Raw genomic sequence first — 12,398 nt, 5'->3', positions numbered from 1 at the left:
ACTAGGGTTTATCGGGTGTAGAATTGCAAATTGTTGAGTTTGATGCGTTAGTTGATCGGGTGACCGACCGATTCTGTTCGTGCAGCCCTAGGGGGGTTTAAGGGCTGTGGAAAAATTATTTTTTTTGTGCTCGGGGCTGTCGGGGTTAGTGCTTCGTCAATCGAGTCGGCGGTGCGCGAATTTTCGTTTAAATGTTAAAGTAAGTGTTGTAAAAAGGAACCGTCAACCCTATCAACTCGGGTGACATAATTATGATGAATGAAAAGGTTTAAGACGGAATTTGGTCCATTCGGGGCTGAATTCGGTTAACAAATGGTTTTAAGGATTATTTCACGCGCATTCGACCCGATTTGACTATCTTTGGGCCTTGGGCCAAGTTGTTGGGCCGTGGGCCAAATGTTGGGCCTTGGGCCAAGTTGTTGGGCCTTGGGCCAAAGTGTTGGGCTTGTACGGCCCATTAGGCTAGAGTGTTCCTACAGTCTAGTTTAGTAACGCGTTATGCATAATTTACAGGCCCTTGCTTGTGATTTTGCCCTTAGGAACTTCCTAGCTCGTTGCAAGTATTCGATCGATCTCAGGTGAGTTCATGATGCCCTTTTTACTCATTTTACTTTTGGGCTAGCATGCGCACCTAAATGTTTTCTTACTTGATGAAATGTTTTTAAAATGATTTTATATAGGCTTGCTAGTATATGGTAAGCCTTGGGATGTTAAATATATATATGTATATACATTATTTCTTAGCCTCTATTTGACGATGTTGTAGTCGTTTCGACTACTGATGTTGTGTATGCCTACTTCGTGTTTGCATGCACTGATGTTACGTGTTTGGGTTGTACATTTGCTCGACCCTGATGTTATACGTGGATGATATATATATACTGTTATGTATATAGGGATGTTATTGAATGGATGTTTACATATACATTTTATATATGTATGTATGAGGATGTTTAAGTTCGGTAATGATGATTAGATAGATGTACCCTTTTACTTTTAGAAAACCTTTGGTATGACTATCATGATTTTACTACTGATATCTTTTACTTAAAACTTGAACTCACTCAGCTCAAGCTAACTTTGTGTGCATGTTAGTGTAAGTTTCAGGATTTGGAAGAGGATGCCTTATCGCTTGGACGTGCACAGAGCTACTTGGATGGTGAAGGGCATACTGGAAGGAAGAATTGTTATGAATATTTTATTTCAAAGAAACTTATAAAAGTTATATTTACTTTGGATTTTGGGTAAAATTCCCGGGTTTCGAGAACTTATTTCATTTTTCATGTTTTCCGCAAAATTGATACTCTGATACGTTTGTTTTAATGGAAGAAATGGTTTTTAAGTTTATTAAATTTTACGAGTGTTTGAATGATTACCAACTGTGGGGTTTCCGGGGTTCGGGGCCTTACAACAGACCTCATTATGAATGACGTTGGATGTAACTCGCATCAAATCATCTTTATGGATCTTAGTCATAAGATTTTTTGATTTAGGTATACTCATTTAGTACCTTTAGACCTAAGATGCATATTAGAATTTTCGTTTACTAAAGGCTATTCTTTGAATAGTGTCAACCACTGTTACGTAACTGCCAGTCATACAGGCATTGGTTGGGAGTAGTTCTAAAGTTTAGTGTGAGTTGCATGTAATCAAAATGTGATTCTAGATTCTTACATTATATTTAACAGTTAGATATCATGACGCTCTCGTTGATTCAAACTAGTGAAGTGTGAGGCCTCATCCAAACTTGTTGTGGTTTTATTGGACCACTTTGATTCTAGAAAAAGAACAATAATAATTGAACACCATATGAGATTGAACATGATCCATGTCTCAGAGTTCTGTTGATGCCCTATACGGAAAGGATAGACGACAACGATTACCATAAGCTCATTGTCTTGCAATAGTGTATTTCAAGATGTTTTGGTTAATAACTTTAAAGTGTCATAACTTGTTAGGGTAGTCATGTGTAGCTAGAGCACCGTTGGCTATCTGTGTTAAGGATATTAATCGAACGCTTTCTAAGTGGGAGACTGTTGGAATAGTGGACCAACTCGTTAAGGATGTGTTTTGGTTAAGTATGCAGAGGTAAGACTTGTTAAATCAAAAACCAACTCGTTTAGGAAAAAGAATAAAGAAATTATGACCAAATCATTACAATTAATCTAATGATTACGAATTGTTCAATAAGAAATGAATGAGGATATGTTTACAATAACATATTAAATTTTTTGGACCTTAATTTTAGTGATTGGGGTCGTCTAAGGAAGGATTTAGCATTAAACGATAATCAAAAACGAATTTGCTTATCAGCACCCATTCGTGCTACGCGAAGCACTAAAGAAGGTTTCCTTCGCCTCCGCGAAGGGTTGGTTCTACAAGATTTTGATTTTTGACAGTTTTAGTCCCTGAAGTTCTAAAAATGCGATTTTAGCCATTTTAAGCGATTTTAAGAATTTCTAAGGCTATTTGGCGTGATTGAAAGTTATGAAATTATAAACTAAGTTAAACACAAATAATTACTAATAAATGCATGATATTATTAAAATGAAAATTCCAAATTACATTCCCGAATCTGGTAAACAAATATAAATACGAATACGAAAGATCCGAAATGTTACATTGATGGTGGATTATCTTGGTACATGATGGGTGTTTTGTTTTGATTTGTCACTTGCAAAGATTAAAAATTCATAAAATTTTTTACCAGCAAACTTGTTCACCATTCATACTTTTTAAATGCAAAATTTCAAGATTTTCAAAAGATTTATCCATGTTGGAAGATTGTTTTTCATTTTTCATTATTTTTTGCAAATTTTGTTATTGTTTATATTTTTAGGGGGGAGAAAATTCTGAATATGTTGTTAATTTTGAAAAATATAAAAATTGAGAAATGTGATCCGACATAAAATGGGAAATGATGGTACATTGACTTAACGAACCTAGCATATGGACAGATTAGACTAAAAATTATCGTAAAATCAATTGTATGATGTGTATGATAGGCTTGACAAATCGTATAAGTACTGAAAAGATATAAACATAAATGGCTGCCAAATCTAGTTGTACAACATCTTGATGCATAATTAATATTTTTTCAAGTATCAAAAAGTTTAAAAGTTGTTGTGTGTACATGCGTTCTTTTTGCAAAGAAATTCATCTTATTTTTCTTTTATTTTGCAAAGAAATTCAGTTTTATTTTTTCTTTATTTTTGCTTAAGTCTTAGATCCTCTACACGTGTATGAATACCGATTTGAGGGTTATGGCCTAAGTATTATGCTTTATTTTCTTAATGTTTCGTATAAAGCCTTGGACTTTCTCCGCGCGATAATATGGGATTAAACGAGTTGATTGTTAAGGTATTATGCAACTTCAACTTATTTTATCTTTTTATTTTGTTAAAATGTAACCTTACCTGCGTGTAATAATACCGATCTTATGGGAAAATTTTAACCTTCTGCTTTATTTTCTTTTATTAATTTTGCATGGGTCATAGCTAATAATATTAAGGATGAAAAATATATACATGTGAAATTCATTGTAAAAGATATAAAAATTGTGTCTGATAGATGGGGCCCGCATATGCTTTGTGCTTAACTGAACCTTAACAAGTATCGTAAAGCTACTAAATGATTTGTGTATAGTTTAAAGTGGACAATTATATCTACAATCATCGTTGGATTATGTGCATAATAATGTCGAAACTGAAGTGTATTTAGGACGTTGCTAGTCAATATGATCCTATGTCACGATCTTTCTCACAAAAATATGTACTACTTATCATATTTTGTTTTTGTTTTGTTTTGTTGATTGAATATTTGAAATTTTTCAAAAATATTTTAGGTATGTTTTGATATAAATTTTTGAAAAATCAAAAATATTTTGGGTGTGTTTTAGTATAAAGTTTCTAAAAGCCAAAAATGTTTTTCTTTCCAATTTATTTTTGATCTTCCGATAAGTGATATACATTTTCAATTGTTTTGCCGAGTTACAAAAATGTTTTCACCATTACACATTCATATTCATACAATTTTGTACTCAAATGATAAAATCAAGATAAACTTTACGGATTATTGATAGAATGTGTTGATTGACTGCAATTATATAAAGCCTTATGACTATTCAATTCTCGTTACTTATCAAGATGGTGAATCAGAGTTATGGCGGAGTGTTCGAGTAAGGGAGGGTGAAGATGCTGATCATGTGTACAAGCTTGATGTTTATAAAGATTGTAGACGTACAGCTAATGCCAAAGAGGAGTTTGTCAGTACATTTTCTACATAGCATTACCTGTATAAAGACACACGTAAAGATCAATTGAAAGCAAAGCGACAAAGACTAAAGTGTAACAAACTCCAGCAATTGTCAAGGGGGAGTTTGTTAGTACATTAAATATGAGAAGTGCTGAGAGTTGAACTAACGTGTCGCTTTGTCTTTGCATAAGATGAAAAGATAGAGAATGAGCAATAGATGGAGAATGATAGAGAGTGTGCAATGATAAAGAATGAGCAATATATGGAGAATGATAGAGAGCACGCAATGATAGAGAATGAGTAATCAGCAATATATGGAGAATGATAGAGAATGCGCAATGATAGAGAATGAGCAATAGATGGCGAAGATAGAGAACGGGGAAGTGTTAAGAGAATGGGAAGCATGGATAGCGAATGAGTACATGGGGACACTAGCAAATGGTCTGTTCACTATAAATAGGATTCATTTTTGTCATTTTGTAACATTTCATTTTACGAGACACCGAATTGTACCGTTACTCTGCCGAAATTTCTAATGAGCTTCAATGAGTTAATATTTACATCTTGTGCATGTACTCGGTCGTTTTCGTTCATCCATTAGTACCGAAACGCACCGAAACAAACACAGTGCGCTTTTGGTTTCATAGATCAATATCGAGTTCATCAATCCTCATCGGGATTGATCTTTAGGGCGGCTGATTATGGATCCTTAATGGCGGGTTCAAATTTGTCTTATTTTTCATTAAGACATTAGCTTTTCTTATACCGTTGGTAACTTTGCACGTTATCTTTCTATTGTCCTTGTTTTTTTTATGATGATCTTCTATCTGTTACTATTATTCTTTCTTACCTTGCTTCGATTATTGGTAGTTTAGTAGGGTTATATTGTTCGCCTTTCCATGCGGACCTCATTTTGGTTGTTTATATTCATGCACTATATGTTACTTATGGTATGCCTACATCCCATCAGTTTAGAAGCTTTATGTTAAAAACTTATATAGTTTTTTTTAATAGGGCTGTAAACAAACCGAATGAACACAAACAAGGCCTTGTTCATGTTCGTTCATTAAGAAAAAATGTGTTCATGAACGGTTCGCGAACACTTACCGAACGAGATTTTATGTTCGTGTTCGTTCATTAAGGAAATTAATGTGTTCATGAACTGTTCACGAATACAAACGAACACAAATAAAATCGGCAGAGCCTAGAGATTAATATCGGTGTATTCATCAATATGAATAATGAAAACCTGTAAACGAATCGAATGAACACGAACAGGGGCATGCTCGTGTTCGTTCATTTAACTTTACAAGAACACGGACACTTAATCGAACAAATATTGATGTTCATGTTTGTTTATTTAAAAATGGACATTTATGTTTATTTGTTTAAAATCTAAACGAACATAACTTGAACAAAGATAAACGAACATGTAAGAACAAATATAAATGAACACATATATAAATGAACTTAAATGAAAATACTTAAATGAGCACAAATTAACAAATACAGATGACCTATCCATATAATATTTAATTATTTTATATTAATACATAAAAGAACATAAATAAACAGACATAAACGAACGTTCATGAACATAAATGAACGAACGAAACGTGTGTTCATGTTCGTTAGTTCGTTTATTAAATAAACGAACATAAACGAACTTCCCGTCAAACGGTTCACGAATAGTTCACGAACGTCCGGTTCGCCTATTTTTTAATAGAAGTTAAAGAGGACCAATCTGCAAAGCAGAAAAGTTTATATATTTCGTTTTAGCCCCCGAAGTTTAAAAGAGATACATTTGTGGATATAAAAAGAAGATAAATCCCGAGCGCAGAATGAATCTGGCTTTGTTGTGTTTGGAGAAGAAAAGAAAACAATAGCAATAGCAATAGCAATAGCAATAGCAATAGACCCTTCTTCTCCCCACCACAGTTCCTCTAAACCCCTTCTTCTTCTCCATAATGCCAGCTTCTTCTTCAGGTCACTCTCTCTATAGTAATATTATTATTATTATTATTATCACAATTCTAGGGTTTCCAATTCTGATCTGGGTTTTGATTTACAGATACCAAGAACCGCTGGAGGAAACGCAAGCGTGGAGACCACTCCCGGAAGGCCCAACGCCACCACCATGAAGAAGACGAAGATTACGAACAAGAAGAGGAAGCAGAAGAGGATCTTGACCTCGACCACTTTGACGATGACCCCACTAATTCCTCGGATCCTCTTCCCGGAGCTGGAAGTGCAGCGGAGACGGAGGTCTTGTCCGACGGGGCGGTGCGAGTATCCGCATTCCCGTCCGTGCTGAAGCAGACGGTGAACCGGCATCATTATTCGGTGACTAGGGTTTCGGCCAGGGAGAGGGCTTGCCAGAGCGGATATACTAGTGGTGGTGGTTTGAATTATTTGTTTTTGGAGAATGTTTCGCACGGTCAGCTGCAGGTGTTGTCGGCCGTGCCCAGGGATGCACCTGCTTTGACGGGCGGAGAGTCGGAAGGGTCTTATGTTATTATGCCGCCGCAGATTATGGAGGGGCGGGGTGTGGTTAAGAGGTACGGGCCAAATCGGGTTCATGTTGTACCGATGCACGCAGGTAATTAATTACTTTGCAGAAAATATGTTTAGGGCTTATTTGTATGTTGCGGTAGTTCTGCTTCTTTTTGCTTTTTTTAATATATCTTGGATAGTTAGGGTTTTTTGAATTGGTCATGTTATCCGCTTGTTAACTGTATATACTATATATAGTGGCTTGCATTTGATTTTCTGTTGTGTGCTTTGGTGTTCTGTTCAAGATTATTTAGAGTTTAGACTCCGTTTGCATGTTCGGTATCTCTGCTTTTCTTTGCTTTGTTATTCTATATCATAGATACATAGGCTTTTGCAGTAATTTTACTTCGCTTTGCCATTTTAATGTATCTTGAAAGTTGCCGTTTGGAATAAAAAGAGTAATTGTACAGTGTACACCCTCGTTAACCATATAAAGTGGCTTTAATTTCATTTTTTAGTGTGGGTTTTGATATATTTTTTTCAAGAAGATTTTGGCCCCATTTTCGTGTCGCAGTAATCTGTTTTTCTTTGCTTTGTTAACTTAATCATTCTTGGATGATTAAGTTTTAGTATTTGTAGGCAAGTATTAACCATACAAAAAGCCCCGGATTTGATTTTCTATTGTGGGTTTTTTTAGTGTTACTTTCAAGCAGATTTAGACCCCATTTGCATGTTGCGTTGGTTCTGCTTCAGTATGCTTTTTTAATCTATCTTGGATAACTAGGTTTTAATAATTGTATGCTCTTGTTAAGCTTATAAAGTGCCTCAGATTTGGTTTTTTGTTGTGGGTTTTGGTGTTCTTTTCAAGCAGATTTAGACCCTGTTTGTATGTTGCAGTAATTATGCTTCTTTTTTCTGTGTTAATATATCTTGAATAATTAGGTTTTAGTAATTGTATGCACTCGTTAACCGTATAAAGGTACTTGGTTTTGAATTTTTGTTGGGGGATTTAGTGTTCTTTCAAGCTAGACCCTATTTGCATGTTACGTTGATTCTGCTTCAGAGTGCCTTTTTAATCTATATTGGATAATTAGATTTTAGTATTTTTTATGCACTCCTAACCATAAAAAAAGTCCTGGATTTGATTTTCTGTTGTGGGTTTTGGTGTTCTTTTTTTAAGCTGATTTAGATCCTAATTTTCATGTTGCAGTAACTCAGCTTCCCTGTCTTTTGTTAATTTATCTTGGATACTGAGGTTTTAGTATTTGTATGCACGTTAGCCATACAAAAAGCCCTGGATTTGATTTTCTGTTGTGGGTTTTAGTGTTTTTTTTAAGCGGAGTTAGATCCTATTTGTTTGTTGCAACGATTCCTTCTGATTCTGTTATCTTGGAAATCAGGTTTTAGTAACTGTATGCACTCGTTAACCATATTAAGTGGCTTGAAATTCATTTTCTGTTGTGGGTTTTATTGTTCGTTTCAAGCAAATTTTGACCCTATTTGTATGCTGCAGCCTGCAGTAATCCTGCTTATTTTTGCTTCGTTATTATATCTTGAATAAAGTGGTTTTATTAATAGTTTTGCACTTGTTAACAATATAAAGTGTCTTGAGTTTGATATTCAGTTGTGTGTTCTTTGTCTTCTTTTCAAGCAGATTGGTTTTCGCCAACTACAGTAAACCGGCTAGAAAGACAAGCCGTACCACACTTTTTCTCCGGGAAATCACCAGATCACACTCCTGAAAAATACATGGATTGTCGTAACCGTGTAGTCGCCAAATACATGGAAAATCCAGCAAAAAGATTATCAGCAACCGACTGCCACAGTTTCTTAACTGGTGTTGATCCTGATGATTTAACACGAGTTGTACGCTTCCTTGAAAACTGGGGTGTCATTAACTACTGTGTCGCACCACTTAACCAAAACCAGCCCAGAAACGAGGAATCACGACTCGCAGAGGATTCAAAAGGCGAATTACGTGTGCCAGCAACTGCTTTGCGATCTATTGATAGTTTAATTCAATTTGATAAACCAAGGTGTCGGTTAAAAGCATCAGATATATATCCAGAATTAGGTGATGATAATGAACAAAACCTTGATTTGGATAGCAGAATTCGGGAGGTATTATCTGAAAACCGGTGCAATTATTGTTCTCGGTCGCTTGGTATTGTTTACTATCAGTCCCTCAAAGAGGTGATTTACCAACCCTTTTGTTCTTCCTATGCTTGTAAGCAAACCGAACAATCAAATGAACAGTATTTTTATTTTATTTTTTCTTTGTGTTCTTCCTTTAAGAAAATGTGTATGTTCATCTTAGTTTATGTTCGTTTGTTAATAGGATAAAAACGGTTCATGAACATAAATGAACACATACGAATGAACATAACTGAATATAGATGAACCAACATATCTGGAGGAACACCAATTAAAAAGTAAAGGTGACCGTCAGTCTACTGGATCAAAAAATTAATAGAACTAGAGTTATTTGTAATGGGTGATATTATAATTTCATAAAACTAGACTTAACTGTAATGGTCTAAAAGTGTGAATGAATAGATAAACAAACGAACTGAAACATATGTAAACTAACAGACATAAACAAACATAAATGAACAAACGCTCACAAACAAAAATTAACAAATGAGATGTGTTTATGTCCGCTTGTGTAACTAAATGAACAAGTTTGTTTATTATGAGCGAACTTCTTTCTGAATGGTTCCTGGATGTTTTACTGAATGTTTGGTTTGTTTCTAAGCCTAGGCTTCTTCCTCTTTCTTGTTTAGCATTTATTTGTTAAAGTTTCAATCTTTTTGCTAGATTGAGACATTTTTATGCCTGAGCTGTTTCAATGAGGGGGCATTTGTAGCGGGTCATTCAAGTCTGGATTTCATAAAGGTTGATTCGACTAAAGATTATGGAGATCTTGAAGCTGACAGCTGGACCAATCAGGAGACCTTATTGTTACTAGGAGCAATGGAACTGTTCAATGAGAATTGGACTGAGATTGCTGATCATGTTGGCACTAAATCTAAGGCTCAATGTATTCATCATTTTGTACGCCTTTCAATTGATGAGACTCCTTTGGAAAGTATTGAGATTTCAGATGCTTCTAACTTGCCAAATGGCAATGCATGTGGAAAACCGCAATCTTATGCAAATGGGAAAGGTATATATACAATTTTTTAATTTTCAGTTTCTATTTTCTATAGTTAAACTTGTATCTGTAACGGTTCTTGATAATACAGCGTCTGTTATTGAAGACGAGTTTGAAGACAGATTGCCATTTGAGAAATCTGGAAATCCTGTAATGTCTCAGGTGAGCTTTGTTTTGTCATGGTTTATTAAATATGTTGATATGTCTAAAATAACATTTTTTTTGGCTTTTAGGTTGCTTTTTTGGCGTCTGCTGTTGGGCCCAGAGTGGCTGCAGCTTGTGCACATGCATCTTTGGCAGCATTATCGGAGGATGATCGTCAGGGTGCTTCCGAAAATGCAGGAGTGGTTGATGGATCTGCTGCTGAAAATAGGTATCTTTTAGTTACTTTCTGCCTTTTGTAGGTCAACTAATTTTACAATGTGATAATGCGTTATTATAGATGCTTATGAAATATGAAGTTACTCTAAACTTTTATGGTCATGTAAAAGACCATTTCAGCTTTATGATTTATCAATAGGTTCTCATACTTTTCATTTATTTTTCTACGTCTGTCTGTAGAGAGTTTATTGATTTACAACAGAAATTGCAGCAGGATAAATACATTAAAGACCCTTAAAGTTATGACTTAAGAAACTGCAAAACAAGCAAAACTTAAGTTAATAGATACATTTCTGAAAAGTGAAAGCTTTACTTTTATATAGTACTAGTAAATATGCATTTAAGTTATCATTTTTGTTAAAAAAAAACTCCCACATATATTATTAAGCTACGGATGATGCTACTTATGGCATGCAGAGCCTGTGATTTATTTGGTTAAATTACATCTCTAATTTGATATTCTTGGTTTATTGCTCTTATAATACAGTTCTTGTTTCAACCACAATCTTTATTAGTTTAATTTTTTGGTTATTCTTGGTTTTTTGTTTTTGTTTTTTGTTTTTTTTGTAATTTGGAATAATTATTATGACTATTAATAGTTGATGCTTATCCTATTTGGTTAACTGTTTTAACATAAATGCTAGTCTACTGTCTTTTACTTGTTATTACTGTCTCATTCTAAAATGAAAAACCAAACTACATTTTTTTCTGTTTTTTAAAGGGTGAATTCAGAAAACATGAATGGTAGAGATGGCAGAAACCCGAGTCAACAAAAAGGTGGATATTGACTTTACTGGTCTCATTTTTTTTCTCCCTTTCTGTAACCGTGTTGTGTGACTGTATTGTGATATATGTTTCAGTTGAGAACTCTGGAGTCAATAATGGCACTCCTTTATCTTCTGAAAAGATGAGAACCGCAGTAAGAGCAGGTCTTGCTGCTGCTGCAACTAAAGCAAAACTCTTTGCAGATCATGAAGAACGAGAAATTCAAAGGCTATCTGCTAATATAATTAATCATCAGGTATATATGTGTGTGTGTGTGTATTTTATATTGGAATCTAAACGTTACTTAAAAGTAAACTTATATTCTTACAGCTAAAGAGGTTAGAGTTAAAGCTAAAACAATTTGCTGAAGTGGAAAGCTTATTAATAAAAGAGTGTGAACAGCTTGAGAGAGGAAGACAACGGATAGCAGCTGAGCGGGCCCTCCTTTTTTCCTCCCAGTTTGGGCCCGCTGGTGTAAGCAGGCCCACAGGCTTGCCAGGTGTCGGCCCTTCAATGGTCAACAACAATCCAGGACCAAGCAGGCAGCAGGTCACCGGCTCAGGCTCAGGTTCACCTGCCCAACCGTTCATATCCGGGTTCCCTGGTACCCAACCGATGCACCCACAGATGACTCAGCAGCCCATGTTTGGGCTCGGCCCGAGGCTGCCCCTTTCGGCTATAAACCCGTCTACAAGTGCATCAGCCTCGCATCCCTTGTTGAGGCCCATGTCGGGAGGTAGATCTGGTTTTGAATAATTTAAAAGAAGATTTAATTACCCAGAGAGGTGAATGTGGAGCTGTTATAGGGGGTGCTGAGTATTTCCGTGTTATTCTGACTTAAATTGCTGTTTTTGACATTAGAAGATGGTAAGATTGTTGGTATTATGGGTGTTGTACAGTGAGATATTGATTATGTAGCAAGTTAGCATGTGCGTTGCTTTATGAATCATGATATGGACGTTGATATCATTGTATGCTTGTACCGAACTGAACTGTACCTCGGTATTTTAGGGCTGCTTAGTATTTGGTTTCAAACTGATTAAACTGAGCGGGTTTTATCAACCGACAGCACGTCTATTATCATTGAGCGGGAACCGACAGCACGTCTATTATCATGAACATTGATAATATTTGTAAATCGATCAATGAATACATCTTTTTATTCAAGTTAAAACGTGCTAAAAGTAAATATCCATTCCATTTATATGAGAACAAGATGCTGCATGAAAAGTTGACGCATGATCTTTCTTTTCTTTAACTCTTTGTCACGGCGAATAGATAGGTTCCGTTTATATCAGAACAAGATGATGCAGGATGTTCCTTTTCTTTAACCCTTTCTCACAGCCAGCGA

The 12,398-nt window shown here is 35.4% G+C and overlaps 1 protein-coding gene across 1 annotated transcript; it reads left to right on the top strand.

The window, feature by feature from the left end:
- The first annotated feature begins 6,192 nt into the window (after positions 1–6,192).
- Positions 6,193–11,804, top strand: LOC143624337 (SWI/SNF complex subunit SWI3C-like). Its single transcript, XM_077095032.1, has 9 exons — positions 6,193–6,240; positions 6,326–6,853; positions 8,402–8,940; positions 9,565–9,913; positions 9,993–10,063; positions 10,135–10,274; positions 11,004–11,059; positions 11,143–11,303; positions 11,378–11,804. The coding sequence occupies exons 1-9, from the start codon at positions 6,222–6,224 to the stop codon at positions 11,801–11,803; spliced, it is 2,289 nt and encodes a 762-aa protein (XP_076951147.1). The 5' UTR covers positions 6,193–6,221; the 3' UTR covers position 11,804.
- The last annotated feature ends 594 nt before the right edge of the window (positions 11,805–12,398 follow it).

Source organism: Bidens hawaiensis, unplaced genomic scaffold, assembly GCF_021521415.1.
Source record: "Bidens hawaiensis isolate Kalapana, Puna unplaced genomic scaffold, B.hawaiensis_p1.1 tig00003760_1, whole genome shotgun sequence".
Lineage (NCBI taxonomy): Eukaryota > Viridiplantae > Streptophyta > Magnoliopsida > Asterales > Asteraceae > Bidens > Bidens hawaiensis.
This window is presented reverse-complemented; position numbering and strand designations above follow the sequence as displayed.

Coding starts and splice junctions, on each gene's coding strand:
- LOC143624337 (XM_077095032.1), top strand. Junction 9,914..9,992: donor ATCTTATGCAAATGGGAAAG/GTATATATACAA, acceptor TTGATAATACAG/CGTCTGTTATTGAAGACGAG. Junction 10,275..11,003: donor GGATCTGCTGCTGAAAATAG/GTATCTTTTAGT, acceptor TGTTTTTTAAAG/GGTGAATTCAGAAAACATGA.